Source organism: Anolis carolinensis, chromosome 6, assembly GCF_035594765.1.
Source record: "Anolis carolinensis isolate JA03-04 chromosome 6, rAnoCar3.1.pri, whole genome shotgun sequence".
Classification (NCBI taxonomy): domain Eukaryota; kingdom Metazoa; phylum Chordata; class Lepidosauria; order Squamata; family Dactyloidae; genus Anolis; species Anolis carolinensis.
The window spans coordinates 42,146,278-42,162,397 of NC_085846.1; the positions used below are offsets into that span (position 1 = coordinate 42,146,278).

General features: G+C 38.5%; 1 protein-coding gene across 1 annotated transcript; it reads right to left on the bottom strand.

Moving 5' to 3' along the window:
- Window positions 1-9,203: 9,203 nt before the first annotated feature.
- On the bottom strand, window positions 9,204-11,391 carry epgn (epithelial mitogen). The gene is made up of 2 exons (XM_062957757.1): window positions 11,280-11,391; window positions 9,204-10,500 (listed from the first exon to the last, which is right to left on the bottom strand). Exons 1-2 carry the CDS (start codon window positions 11,378-11,380, stop codon window positions 10,344-10,346), a joined length of 258 nt encoding a protein of 85 aa, XP_062813827.1. The 5' UTR covers window positions 11,381-11,391; the 3' UTR covers window positions 9,204-10,343.
- Window positions 11,392-16,120: the final 4,729 nt, after the last annotated feature.

The following is a 16,120-nucleotide window of genomic DNA, read 5'->3' on the forward strand; positions in this document are numbered from 1 at the left end:
GGCAAAGCAGGAAGCTTGCCACGTGAAAATCAGCACGGGGCTCCTGTACCGTTAATAGTTGTATATAGAGGAAGGCATTTGACATGAGCAATGCCTGCTGTCATTCCTCCTTCTAGATCACCGTGGAAAGTGCGGGAGCCTTGTCTTGTTTTCCACCTGGCCATCCTAGCTGGGAGTGAAGATAATGATCTGATCCTTCTCCCACCGATATCTCAGAATGACACCCATCTGGAAACTTATTAATTATGCCACAATATTACATTTGGACCTTGGTGGGAAATTCAAAGAGTTAACAAGGAACCCCATGCCTTGAAGACTGAGGAGCTGAGGAACCAGGGAAGATCTACAGCAGCTACCAGCACCAAAGGATACATTGTCTCCAGACCCCCTTTATGAAATACAAAATAACCCCTTTGACAAAAGAACACGGGTGCCCTTTTGCCCCCATCCTTTAATTCATATTTACCTTTGTTCCACATAACCATCCCAACCCAGCCGGTGGGATTGGAGGATCACCAATCTGCATTGGAAGTGGGGAAAGCCTTCTGATTGGCTGCCGGATGGTGCAATCCCACCCCACAGAGGGAATCCTCCCAGCTGGCTGTGACGTCAGCACCGGCTCAACCAATCAACACGAAGCCAGCCTCTCCAGGTTGGGTGCAGGAAAAACAAAGGATTTTACTGTACAAAAATGCATGTTTTATTTGTACAAGTATGTCAGTTTCTTTGAGCAGCTTACCGCTGACTGTCATCCTTTTTGACTGAATCGAATAAAGTACTTCGTTGGCTTCTGTTTCAACTGGTGAGATTTCTTTTATTGGGAACTTTGGGCTCTAGCTTTTCATCTCGCCAGGCATGAACTCTGCAAGCTTGGTGCCGGGATTCGTTATCTGCTAGTCGGGTCTTGGTATCTGCGTACTTAGTTTTGCTATCTGCAGCCCGGATCTCACTATCTGCAAACTGCTCTAAATTGCTCAGTATCATCACCTTTTCCCACAAGAATCAAACTAAAATTGCAGGTCAATTCTGGAACACTGTCAAATGTTTGGATTGGCGAAAACAGTTTCAATGCTAAATTCTGGCGAGGAGAATCTCAGTCGCTTTTCCATTGGTCTAAATCTGGGGGCTTTTTTTCCCTCAAGCACTTCATTTCATTAGGACAGTCAAGAACATGTTGTCTACTTTTCTGCCCATTTCACACTGAACATTCCTTGTAATATAAATAAAAGATCTCCCTACTCCTGTTCTGCCAGCATTGGGGGCAGATGAGTGGAGTGGAGGACTGTTCCATCATGTCTTGTTTGGCTCGTGGTCTTGACTACTCTTGAACTGGTCCAGCAACATCGATGGCTGTGAGGGTTCAAGTGAGGCAAACCTGTTGCCAGTCTTATCATTATAGGGAGGTGGGCAAGTGGACACTTGAAGGAACATGGACGGATATCCTATTCCCATAAAAGGTGTTGCAACTGCTGTTAGAGCAGTCACTTGGGGAACATATCTAAGGCCCCTTCTATGCTGCCATATACAATCCAGATGATCTGCTTTGAACTGGATTATATGAGAGTTTAGACTCATAATCCAGTTCAAAGCAGATAATGTGGATTATCTGATATGATAATCTGGGTTATATGGCAGTGTAGAAGGCACTTATAAGAGTGCTGTGTACCACTCCCCCCCCCCCCCAAAACAAAAAAACCCTGCATGGATTTTCAGTGTTGGTTAGTAGTCTAAGCAAACTAAAGAAGCACTTCAGGGAGGGAGAAGAGAATAAATATATAGTACGACTCTCATAGCTCCCAAACCAGTATGCGTGGTCTCAACAATCAACACATTTTCCAGGTTTTTTCTAGGGTCTCCAAGCATTTCTGTAGTATGCTTACTACAGAAGTTACTACAAAGCACTTTTAGCAAACATTTAGCAAAAAGAAAAAAAAATGTAATTTTTTGACTGAATTTGGGTTAACCTGGGGGGAGAGGGAAAATGTGGTGGAAATACAGTAGAGTCTCACTTATCCAAGCTAAACGGGACAGCAGAAGCTTGGATAAGCGAATATCTTGGATAATAAGGAGGGATTAAGGAAAAGCCTATTAAACATCAAATTAGGTTATGATTTTACAAATTAAGCACCAAAACTTCATGTTATACAACAAATTTGACAGAAAAAGTAGTTCAATATGCAGTAATGTTATGTTGTAATTACTGTATTTACGAATTTAGCACCAAAATATCATGATATATTGAAAACATTGTCTACAAAAATGGCTTGGATAATCCAGAAGTTTGGATAAGCGAGGCTTGGATAAGTGAGACTCTACTGTACTTCCCACACCCCAAGAGGGCATTTTGGAGTGAACTCTTTGTCTTGCTATCTATCTTATTTAAATAAAAGGTATTGCAATTTCATCTCACCTAGCCATCCAGGAGGTGTGAGGGTTACAAAAATGTTTTTTTTTTTTGGGGGGGGGGGGGGCTGCATTACTTTTATGGTTACTTTTACCTTAATGGTTGTAGAGAAGTTTATTTTCTGACTACACTATCCTAGGGTGTTTTGCTTCAGAGGAGGTTATTACAGTAGAGTCTCACTTATCCAACATAAACTGGCCGGCAGAATGTTGGATAAGCAAATATGTTGGATAATAAGGAGGGGTTAAGGAAAAGCCTATTAAACATCAAATTAGGTTATGATTTTACAAATTAAGCACCAAAACATCATGTTATACAACAGATTTGACAGAAAAAGTAGTTCAATATGCAGTAATGATATGTTGTAATTAGTGTATTTACGAATTTAGCACCAAAATATCACGATGTATTGAAAACATTGACTACAAAAATGTGTTGGATAATCCAGATCGTTGGATAAGTGAGACTCTACTGTATTGCCACTTTCTCTGGCTGAGTGGGTGTTAGGTCACCCAGTGGGCTGCCATGGCTGAGAATTCATACTCTGGTCTCTCAGGCCCCTTCTACACTGCCATATAAAATCCAGATTATCTGCATTGCACCGGATTATACGGCAGAGTAGACTCATATAATCCAGTTCGATGCAAATAATGTGGATTATCTTGCTAAGGCCCCTGGTGGCACAGTGTGTTAAAGCGCTGATCTGCTGAATTTGCAGACCAAAAGGTTCCAGGTTCAAATCCCAGGAGCGGAATGAGCGCCCACTGTTAGCCTCAGCTCCTGCCAACCTAGCACTTCGAAAACATGCAAATGTGAGTAGATCAATAGGTACCGCTCCGGCGGGAAGGTAACGGCGCTCCATGCAGTCATGCCAGCCACATGACTTGGAGATGTCTATGGACAACGCCGGCTCTTCGGCTTAGAAATGGAGATGAGCACCATCCTCCAGAGTCGGTCATGACTGGACTTAACGTCAGGGGAAACCTTTACCTTTTTTTTTTACTATCTTGTTAAGGATTGTAGATGATATTAAATAGAAGCTCTTACGTCCACCTGTGAACAAAAGTCATCCTGTAGGGTAATAACGTGCCACTCAGCTTTGTAGAACGATTAACGGGAACTTTACTGACTTCAAAATGATCAAACAGAGCAGTAATATTTACAATAGTCTCTCTGATTGCTTACAGAGAACAGTAGGAATAATTAGTCATTTTAAATTCAATAGAATTGCCTCAGTGCCTTAGAAATAACAAGGCCTCTGAGAGCAGGCAGCCACCTTCTCTTGGCTGTTTCCAGTCAGCATACACACACTCACTCTGAAGAAAAAAAACCCTGCTCAAACCAGTTCCCAAGTAGTATGGCAGAGAAATTGACCAATCAGATTCCTAGCTGTTCGCAGGCTCAGCTAATCAGCTTCTTACACGTACTTTTCCAGTTAACCCTTCCATAATGGTGTCTTTACAGACCACAACATATCTGACCTTATAATCTGGATTATATTGCAGTATGGAAGAGGTCCCAGTATTCTAATTCAATGCTACAGCCACTAGATGAAGTGGACACACACCTTCCCTCCATCCTGCTCCTGATATCCATGTAATACATCAGCAGAGACTAAAATCTGCCATGTAGAGATTTTTATACATGGATACATGCAGATTGCTACAGGAGATACAATAATTTATAATTTATGAATGGACACTTTACTCAAAAGGGGTCTCAGAATGACTAACATATGCAGTATGCCTTCTACATCTACAGGGGATATATGCTTGAACTTACTATGAAAACAGTGAATTGAACCCTATTGAGAAATGAGTCCAAAGGTTATATAGGCTAACTTAATAAAGCCTCTCTGACAAAGAAATTCCTTTTTACAAAGTTTTTCTATACTTGGCCTTACTTTAGCAGTTAACTTCAACATGTTACAGAAAATGCCATAAACTGGGTTGGCAAAATGGAAACCATGAGAAAAGTAAAGGACGGTGAAAAGAGGAGTAATCATCTTGGATACATTTTGGAAAAAGATTTCAAGTGATCTGTAGAAAGTCCAAAAGTTTTTGTTTACAAGGCTGGCTTATTTGATCTGATTGTTTCATTTCCCATGTCCATACTATTGGTTTTTGCCGAAACATGTTGAGCTTCTCCTCTTCCTTCTTTTGCTACATAGGAACCTATTTTTTCTGTGTTATTTATGCCTCTGGTACCAAATTTTCTATTAAAGTGGTGATGCCCAAGAACATGTCTACTTGGTTAGTTGAAGTACATCCATGTTTTTCAAAAACAGGATGGGGGTGGAAAGGAGGAGGTGAAAAGCAAGCTTAGGTATCTATTCTTAGTTGCAAAGTTTGGTGAAGTAGCTAAAGTCAGATCAAAAGGTCATTACATCAGCAGGGCAATGTACTGGATTTCAGCATCATGGAAAGACTTCCCTTCTTCTGGTGACTACTAGAGCTAGTTGATGTAAGTGTCTGGCTGCTCATCCTTTTCCCCTCCTTGTAGTAATGAGGACAATTGCTAACTTGTATTTGTACAGGAGAGCTTCTAGTGGGATTTATACATAGATATCGGTTAGTTGTAAATAGTCAACAATGAGGTGTTTTATATTGTTAAATTCCACTCTATTTTATAATTAATTTAGCTTCCATTTGTACCTAATAGACAACGGTCTGTCATTGGTTCCAGTGGTATTAGGAATAAATTTGAGCCTTTGCTCCATTTCTAAGAGAACGTTTTTACCAGCATGATAAACAATAGTGCTTTAGAACAAATCCAAAACACTTCTGCTTCTGTTAAAGGCCCTATCTACATTGCTATATAATGCACTTTGGAGCTACATTATATGGTCAGTGACATGGTTTCAAACTGCATTATTTGGCAGTATAGATGGGAGCAAAGTTGCCAGATGAAATGTTATTGGTATATGAGCTGCTGAAATCATCTCTTTTACACAACCATTCACCAAACAAGCCCAACGTAATAACCATCATCCATTTCCAGCATCTCTGGGAAAACAACTGATTAGTGCTGAGCAATTCCAAACAAATGAATAAAATACCCGAATTAAATCACCATAGATGGAATCACAATAACAGCATTACAAAAAAGTGACACTACTAGGACCATGCCACATTATCTAAAATCAGCTCCCTGATTCATACGTTTTTGGATTGTATCCAAATCACTGATGGCCCAAAGCTGGTCTAGAAACTACGCTCAATAACACCAGGTAGATTGTGAAACAAAAATTGTAATATTTTCCGATATGTGGTATCACAGTGCCCTCTACTGATAACTACTCTTCAGCATGAGGAAAAGTTGGCCTTTATTTCTGGCTGGTACCAAACACTTACAAAAGACTGGTGTTAATAAATGTAGTTTGTGTTGATCATAAAGAGGCATCAAAAGTTAGAGCTTGCATCTACTGGAAGAATATGTTGCAACAAAAACAACAAATTTGGCAGAAAATGTCAAGCTCTTCAGACCAACAAAGCTCGTGACAAATGCACTGCAAACATATGTGAAAGAACTTGGCATTGTACATAGGTACACAACTCCCTACATATCTGACAAAAAATGAATTGCAAAGAGAAAGCAGATCATTAATGGAAACTGTGAGATGAATTTTGTTGGACTCTAAGGCCTCTTCCACACAGCTGAATAAAATTCCACATTATCTGCTTTGAACTGGAATATTTGGCAGTATGGAGTTCAAAGTAGATATTGTGGAATTTTCTGCCTTAATATTCTGGGTTATATGACTGTGTGGAAGGGCTTTAAGGCAAAAGTTTAGAACTGCATTATGTGACTCTATGCTGATTCATATAAGCTCCAGAGTAAAATCTAGGTCTGTTTTCTCCCATGCTAATATTGAAATGGCAGTGTAAATGGGGCCTAAGCTCTCCTACCAATACTGGGGAGAGGTAATTATGGCTAGCTGGCTACATCTATGTTGCATTATAATCAAGTTTACAAATCTAGGAATCTCCAGTAATCCTGGTGTTTTTGTGATGTGGATAGCTACATTAGACTGGATCCAGCCCAATCTAGCATCCACACATCAACAAATCCATAGCAAGAAGTAACTCCCTGGCAGAGCCCTGCTGGTGGTCACATGTCTGGCACCCAGTTGTGACCTTACCAGAAGAAACATCAGCAGGAGAACTCCTCAAAACAGCTGCTTCTTGCTGGTAAAACTTTAGAGTCAGCAGTGGTCCCAATGTACTTTTGGCCTAGTCAACTGTCTGCCATCTCTAAAGACTCTCTTCTGCTTCTAATATTATAATAAGTTCTTAACATTGGACTGCAGTGGTAGGGTGCATTGTTGTTTTTCTTCAAGAGCACAATATCTTGAAGTTTTCTGGATCTGAATGTGACTGCAGTGCCTCACACGGGCAAGATGAAGATTGCCTTAGGGTTTCTGACTTTCTTTCACCTCAGACATAAATGACGAAGGAGTAACAAAGTAAACTCTCACAATTACTACCAATCCAAAGACAGTATATATTGCAGATGCTCATTAATATATTTTCATCTCCCTCGTCTCTTATCAACTAGTTCTCCAACAGAAGCAGATGCAAGGAAGCTCTACATGCCTGGCACTATGCAGAGTACAAGTGAGAGCTGCCACAGCAAGACCAAGATGAGCAGGAGTCTTGTGATTTCACTTTCTCAAGGGCTGCCAATATTTTTTTTGCCACAGTAGGACAGACTGTTTGAAATTTCTTCAGGGACACTATGAACAGGTTGGAAGTGGTGGGAGAAAGTGACACTTGACACTTAGCTCATCCTGTTGCTTTTAAGAGCACACTAGTCCTTTTGTGGCATACAGCTGAACATACTGCCATAATGGAAGAGAAAAATCTCTGTACAGCCCTAAAAGATAGAAATCCTATTCTTGCACAGCTGTAATTTGGTATGAACATGACTGTGCTTTCCTATGTACACTCAAGGATGTTTTCACAGCCCTTGACTCAGTAACTTTTTTCTAACAAAGGGGCTGATAACTTTAGAAGGACTGATAAACGTTTTGAACAGGTTCAACCAACGGCACCAATACCACCTTGCACCTTTAAAAAATCAATATGTACCAACCAACTTTTCAAACATGAAGGTGGACTGCCACTTCAAATTTCATTTTATTTTGACCATTTGTCCTTTTGGTTGTCTGTGAAGTGCCAGGAGGATCCCACAAGTAGAAGACCCTGAATTTGGCAGATTTGCCTATGTTCATGATAACTCACTTCAATCATCTTTGGGATGAGATTTTTACTAAAAGAATCCTTTCTTGCCTCCAAGTGAATTTATCACATTTCATTAGGATTCTATTTCTGTTTCTGATCATTTAATTACAGCAAACACAAGGGGTAAGGTACTGTAAGCATCACATTGTAGGTCCAATGTAGTTGCCCAATACAGGTAACCTAGCAAATGAATAGGGAGCAGGCGGGGTTGAGGGGAAAGTGAAAGTTTCCTGAAGCACACGAGAAACTGATGGTCAGTTAACTACTCAGTAATAGCATGGCCTTAACTTCAGAAATAGGATGAGGTGTTCCATAAACCTGGGGCTTCATTGAGGAAGAACTTGAGTTCTTCCTTTTAGCAGTGCTTCCCTATATGGGCCTTACCGTCTTGGTCACCTTGGGAGTGGACTAAAGACCCATGCTCCATATCTTTTAGGTTTGCAATGATGTAGCCCCGCGGTTAGTTATTTGGAGTCCGAAGTGCTGGATAGAAATGCCTGAGCATTTAATCCATGTGTAAGATACAGTTTTGATGGACATGTGACAGACACCTGGGGAATCACTGAAAGGATATGATAAAATACAACAGAGGATTGCAGAAATAGATGCGTCATAATCATGTTAGATGTATCTCTACAGGTTGAATCATTCATTTGTCTCTTAGTGATGACAAGTCACCAGGTGGCTATCAAAGGAGAGTGAAATGCCCACCCTTTCTCTCTCTTCATCTTCTCTTCGTGTGATCTGTACCTGTGACCATCTTTTGTGTGTCACTGCTGAGTGAATCTCATTGTGTAAGTACAAGCCTGATTGTGAATTGATGTATACTGAATTATACTGATGTAAATAGTGGAACTACTGAAGATGAAAGCCTCCTGTTGTTTTGGATGACAACTGAATTCTGCGAGTTTATTAAATAGTGTGCAGGAAGAAGGTCAGAAGTAACAACTATACTCTGCTGAAAAGCTTATTAGCTATACTCTGCTGTGAAAGGACTCTGCTATCTTTGCTTGCTACTGTGGCATTTGTTTGTCCAGTGTGCAGCATTTCAGGAAGCTTGTGACTGGAAAACTATAAGTCACGTACCAGCATCCCATTATATGAAGTGCAGTTTGTGTCACGTTGTCTCTTCCCTTCAGTTGTGCAAAAATTACACTTCATTTTAAGTTCACAATGTAAATGGACTCCTGAACTAGGGGGAGTTGCCCATGGAGGGGTGTGTGCGAGTTTGCTGGTCACTCAGAGCAGTATGTGCCCCATGATCCCTTCTAGATTTGTCTCTCAAACTTCTGTAGATTTGTGCTGCAGATGTTTTTCACCTTATTTCACATCAGCTCTGAACAGCAACATCTGTAGGGCATCAGGTTGGGACTACAACACATTAGATGGATTAGTGTTTTCACTCAGTACATATCACATCTGGCCCACAGTGCAACATCTTTTCCAGTGTTCTTCTTGGCAATTGCAAAAAACCAGATAATTATGTGAGCAATTCACATAATCATGCACTGTGCTGGTTCTAATAGCCAAGGCTCATTGATGAGTTCACCAAGAAATTAATGACCTTCAGAGTGCTGTCTCCACATAATAGGCTTTGTAGAAAGACTCTTTGTACCTACAGAAAAGAGTACAGTGTAAATAGCACTGAGATTTAGCCCTCTTAAATACATAACATTAATCATGCATCCCATCCCCTTTGAAAATACAAGAAAATTAGCAGAAATGAGATTATGATTTGCAGTGCATGTAAAGGTGTACAAGTGGCATCCCTTTGGCTGAGGCCTCCTCTAGGCATGAGAAAATTGTCAGGAGGATGTGGTAACCGTTATTGTAGTTATTGGTATTTTTGATATATACAGTAGAGTCTCACTTATCCAACACTCACTTATCCAACGTTCTGGATTATCCAACGCATTTTTGTAGTCAATGTATTCAATACACCGTGATATTTTGGTGCTAAATTCGTAAATACAGTAATTACTACATAATATTACTGTGTATTGAACTACTTTTTCTGTCAATTTTGTTGTATAACATGATGTTTTGGTGCTTAATTTGTAAAATCCTAACCATAATTTGATGTTTAATAGGCTCTTCCTTAATCTCTCCTTATTATCCAACATATTCGCTTATCCAACATTTTGCCGGCCCGTTTATGTTGGATAAGTGAGACTCTACTGTATAACCAAATAGCCTATCTGTTGTCCCAGACTAGTAATCTATATTTATTGATATCACATGGAGAAACAGAAGAATATTCAACCAATGAAGTCAGTATTGGTACTGATTTTGTATCCTGTATTTGCTTTCCCTTCAGCCTAACAAGATGTGGTTTTCTCTTATTCTCGTGGAGAGAACGAGTAGAGGAAGAAATCCAATGTCTATGTTACATTGCAATGGAATAATATCCACCACTATCATCAATGTATTTTACTACTGTATGACCCACGTTTCTCCAGAACTCAAATATATGCTTTCACTAATCCACACTTTCTTTTATTCATTTAAGGCCTCCTGTACAAGCTACATACTTTTTTGATACCTCCATTATTCATCCAATTGAAAATAAAAAGGTTTGCACATATCCACATGAAGCCCAGGAATGTATGCCCCACAGGTCTGGGGGTTGCATGGTATTTCAATATAGCTGACCAGACAATGTGCTTTTCATGATAAGTACACTGGGCAAAACCTACCTACCTTTTCCTTATCAAGCAGTAAATTACAGCAAAAATTCCAATGAACAACGTTGCAGCACCAATTCCAACAGCAATGTAGCCTTCATAGCTATACTCTGAATAAGACCTTAACATCAGATTCTCACATCTTTCACCGCTGTAACCAGTAATACACCTACAGGGAAAAAATCCTAGTGAGATTATGTGGAAGATAAATGTGAGCCATCCATGTAAATGTAATAATGTCCGTCAGTGAGTGACCTCATAAGCTCCCAAACTACTCCACCGATTGCTATGAAATTTGGACACAACATAGCATTCGAACTGCCGTGTATTTTAAGCCTACTGTCACAAACCTGACATACCTGAGAAAGGAAGAATCGTACCCATAAGCAACAGCCAATCAGTTTCCTCTTCCCTTAGCTACCGTCCTAACAGATGGCACATCCCCTTAGAAATGGCCAAGCACTCCTCTCCTCCTTTAACAACTGTTGTAATAAAGGGCTCCTCCCCTTAGTAATGGCGTATGCAACTGCCAAGCAGTCTTCACTCTTTAGCAACTGGTGTGGGCAGGGCCGCAAGGGAAGGCTAGGCCTAACCCATCACCACTAACACCACTAACGTGAGACCTGGGCTCTGAGGCCTAGCCATGGAAAGTGTGACAGGAGTGACTTCAGAAATTGCAAGCAGCAAGGATGTTACCCAGGGGACACCCGGATGTTTTACCATCCTGTGGGAGACTTCTCTTTATAGACCTGTAGAAGGTCCAGGGTGGGAAAAAACTCTTTTCTGAGTATTTTTCATTGAACCAGACTGGGCCACAGCAATGCGTGGCCAGATACAGCGAGTAACCAATAAATTGTAAATTTTACAGTCAGGATGTATTCTGATTCAGTTCAACAAAACCAGAGTTTATACAATTAAAGCTAATTTGGCAGGGAATGACTAGTTTACCTGCAGGTGGGCATCTTTAATTCTGTGTGAAATATGCAGTTACCATTAATACAATAATTGTTGTGCTCTTCAAGACAGGCCTGTAGACTCTTTAAATTCATAGGAATTTCTGCATTTCCTATTGGAAAGAAATAATTGATGAGAATAAATGACATGGCTTATCAGGTTACTTTCTTTTTCAGTCCTTTTATTATCATGATTTTTTAAATTTAAAGTATTTATCTGATAGATTACGTTTTCCTAGTATTTTTCTTATTACCATATTTTTTCAGTTCTACGACAGACTTTCCCCCATATAAAGATGTCTAACAACAGAGTGTATCTTAGAATCCCATTTTTTTCAGATTTTTCTATGCTTTGCTGATAGTGCCACACCTTTTTTTTGTATGGAAACCCTACTTCCAAGTTTGATTATTATCACTCCACCTCGCTCTCGCTATTCCATTGTTGAATGAAGTGGCATTCTTTGCAAGGGGTCGCGGTGGTGAATGGGTTAAACCGTTAAACTGTTAAATCTGCTGACCTAAAGGTTGGCAGTTTGAAGCCATGGGTCAGGTGAGCTCCTGCTGTTAGCCCCAGCTTCTGCCAACCTAGCAGTTTGAAAACATGTATGTTAACAAATCAGTGCAGCTAGCATGTGTGTGAATGTAGCTGAACACACAAAACAATAACAATTCTAAAAATATTTCTGCAGTATAATCCATGTGACAGTAATGATTGTACAGCAAACAGAAAAGAAGAATAGTGCCAGAAAAAGCAGAACTGTGCACAATTGAACAGTTAAATGAATATTTTTTAAAGGCAGGCAAATGGAGCAAAGGGGGCAACTAATAGTACTGTAGCTAGTGGTCCTCTCTAATTGATTTACCAGAAATTGAATGACCATATCTTGGGAACAGAGAAGTGAAGTTGAGAAAAGTTATGTCCATAACATCCCGACATCATCAAAGAATTCACCCAATATCGCTGCAGCAGTGCTACCTATTGCACAAGTGTCAATGCTGAAATATGCAATTCTGTCAAGATGATAACATGATCACTCACTGTTAAACAGCTACAAACGCACACCCCAACCCTCATGTAATAATGTCCCAAGTCAGTGCATAAATCTCACACGAGCGTAATAACATTCCTCCCATTATAGCTGACACCTTCAATAAACTACTCACTTGAATCAGGGTATGTCCAGGGCAGGAATGCATATGTTCCTGTCTTTATTGATATTGTTGTGCTGGAGAGTGACTCTGCTACATCTGTAGAAATACATATGTAGGTATTACTTTACTGGGGTGTTATTTCACAACTGTAACCAAAATTGCATCTGAAAGCAGTCACTATCATACAATTTTGCATCTGATTTTTAAGGGGAACTATAACATCTTGAAACAGCTAAACATTACCTTACCAATCTGATGAAATCACTCATCTACACTTTATCTGAACTAAGTTTCAGGTTGTTAGCTCTTAGCTAGCTCATTGCTGACTTTTGAGAGATTTCCATCTCTCTGGTGTCTTTGATCTCTGTACAGCCTCTCCCAGCTGTTGAATATATAGCTTGCTGAACAAGATGTAGAACCATACAGAATTACATAGAACCCTAAGGCATAGAGCTAGTTTCACAAATGTCAGTAGGACATTGCACTGTGTACAAATGTGTAGGGTTGTGCTATAAAATTTGCAGTTCTAATCACATAGGAGTAAGGTGCATTGCAGTCAACGGGACAGGATTTTTTCTATAAATGCAAATCAATTTGTAAACTCTAATCTAAAAGTGGTTTGTGAATTATGAGAAAATGTGCAAAAACTTGGGAGTTTAATAAGCAGCAACTATCTAATGGTTTAATATTATATTTTTCAGTAAGCAAAGAGATGTTGTAAGCATTTAGAGACTGAGAGAACAAAGTTGGTAACATAAGCTTTTCTAGATTAAAGTGTACAGTAGAGTCTTACTTATCCAAGCTTCACTTATCTAAGGTTCTGTATTATCCAAGGCAGTCTGCCTTATAGTAGTCATTGTTTTTCAGTAAATGTTGCAATGTTTTGGTGCTAAATTTGTAAATGCAGTAATTACTACATAACATTACTGTGTATTGAATTGCTTTTTCAGTCAATTTCTTGTAAAACATGATGTTTTGGTGCTTAATTTGTAAAATCATAATGTAATTTTATGTTTAATAGGCTTTTTTCTTAATCCCTCCTTATTATCCAAGATTTTCGCATATCCAATGTTTTGCTGGCTCATTTATCTTGGATAAGTGAGACTCTACTGTACTTTCTTAGATGTAGACAGTCTACTTCCTTAGATGCATCAACTTAGTCTACTTGGTTAGACACATAGATGAAAGCTTATGCTATCAACTTCGTTCTTTCAGTTGGTCTCCAAGTGCTACAAGATCTCTTTGCACATTTATATTCCAGAATAATACAGCAATGTTTTTGAACTGTATTTTTCAGGATTATGACAAAATCAAAATAGCTTCTAAAATAAGTGTGCTATATGATAAGATTTTCTAGAGTACTGATTAATCATCAGATTATACTGATGAAGTTTGCAGTCCAAGTTTAAGCAGAATACACATTTTGAAATGATCAAAAACTGAGCACACTTACCTTTTAGCAATATATATATTAACATTCCCAAAGCCATACTAATCATCAGTTCTAATGTATGACTCTCACCTCTCTCTTTCCAACGCTCCTGCTCCAGCTGGCTGTGCTCCTTTGTCTCTGGCATATTTATATACCATAAACTATCACATGTTGCTCTTTCCAGCATATTAGATAACCCACCTGAAGCCTCAAAGCAAAAAAAGTTCAATTTAGAAAACCATGTGACTTGCAATGTGGTCAGGTATTTTTCTTGAGGACAATACAGAAGACGCTGGGATTTTCCTGTTACCTCTAGACATAATTGTGTCTTCAGTGACATTGTTTTAAGGTGGAAATCTGATATCTGTAAGCGATAAGGTACAAAACTGACACTCCTGCATGCACATATTTAGAGAATGCATAAGGAATGAGCAAAAATAGACTTTGACAGATCAGTGGAGCTTATAGCCTCAGACTAGGGATAGCTATTTTTAGCCACTCACTGAATAGGGGGGGGGGGGTGCTGTGTGTGTTTGTGGGCGTTAACATACATCTTAGAATTACAGACAATAAAATTATTTGTTTGTCTTAATCACAAATTATAATATTGGATAAACTAAAACTGATTTCTGCCAATGTCCCTTAAGTCTATTATGGAAGATGTTTCTGGTATATATCCTGTTTTAAGTATGGAGTTAATGGTTTGTTGAAGCAGTTGCCCAAGTTCATCTTCAAAATGTTTATAATAGGATGCTGGTAATCCATCTGTACCTGGTATTTCCCCAGGTTTTTTTTTTCTAGTCTCTGATATTTCTTTAGGTGGTATAGGCCCATTGGTCAATTGCTTTTGTGCTTCAGTAATTTTTGCTGGATTGAGTAACTGTCAGTGTCTTCCAGAGATACATGGTCAGCCTTATATAAATTACTGTAATGTTGTTTACAAACTTGTAGAAAATTGATATCCATTAATATTTTATTCTCGTGTTGTATCCCAACAATTACATTTTTTTGTTTTTTCCTTTATCAATTTGTATGCTAACCATTTTCCTGGTTTATTAGTTGATTCAGAGTTTTTTTGCTTTGCACTTTTCATTTCAGTTTCAAATTCACTAACCAGTAACATGGATAATTGCTTTCGTAGTTTTATTTGAGTTGGAATGTTTGAATTCATTGGATTTTGCTTTAATTCACCTTCCTTATTTTTAATTTAATTAAATTTAATAATTGTGATTATTTGAGGGTTTTTGTCTATTCTTTTTATAGCCTCTTAATATAAGCTTTACTGGTATTTCACACTATTCATTTACAATTCTTAATTGTAGCCTCCTTTTGCTGTAATGATTGATTCAGTCACCATCTAAATGTTTCTGCCTTTATTTTAAGTACTAGGGTCACTGGGTTATGATCTGAATTTGTTTTAGGTAGGATTTCTATCCTTAAAATTTGAGTTGTACATTTGGCAGATATCTGTATCATATCAATTCTAGAGAAAGTCTTACGTCTTTCTGAAAAGTATGTATATTCTTTAACATCCCTATTTACATGCCTTCATATATCCATTCGTCTAAACATTTCCATCATGTCAAAACAAACTTTGGTTATTTTACCTTGTGTTACTTTAACTGTTTTCCCAGAGAGTTTGTCTTTCTTTGGAGATATCACTCCATTCCAGTCTCCCATAAAGCACTAGTTTTCATAATGAAGGTCCAATAAATTTGTCAAGAGTTCTTTAAAAAATCTCATTTTTAATCCTTGCATAGATATTCCAGTCACTACATTTATACCTTTATAATCAGAAAGTATCAATTTTGGATTAAATTGTGGTTTGATACATAGCACAACTCTGTCTTTTCAAGTCCTCTGAATATTTCCTATATTTTTCTGTATTATAAACATATATGTGCATTATAAATTAAGAAGAAAACTATCCACCAACTATCCACAGGAACCCAAGCACATGTCTCCTATGATCCAGAAATCCCATTTCTTATATAGGCAATTTGCTGATGATAATCTTTTCCACACATATATATCCTTACTTTGGATTGATGGCTGTAACTATCATAGGAACATATGAAAGCATAATCAGAAAAACATGTATCAAGAATGACTGTTGCAAAAATTATCACATAATTTTTTTAGGAAGCAATGTTTCAACGAAGTTCAAGATGCAAGGTGAGAATTCCAGCACTTAAATATCTAACAGTTAATACCTGCATTTATTGGGAAAGAAACAATACAACTAAAATGGG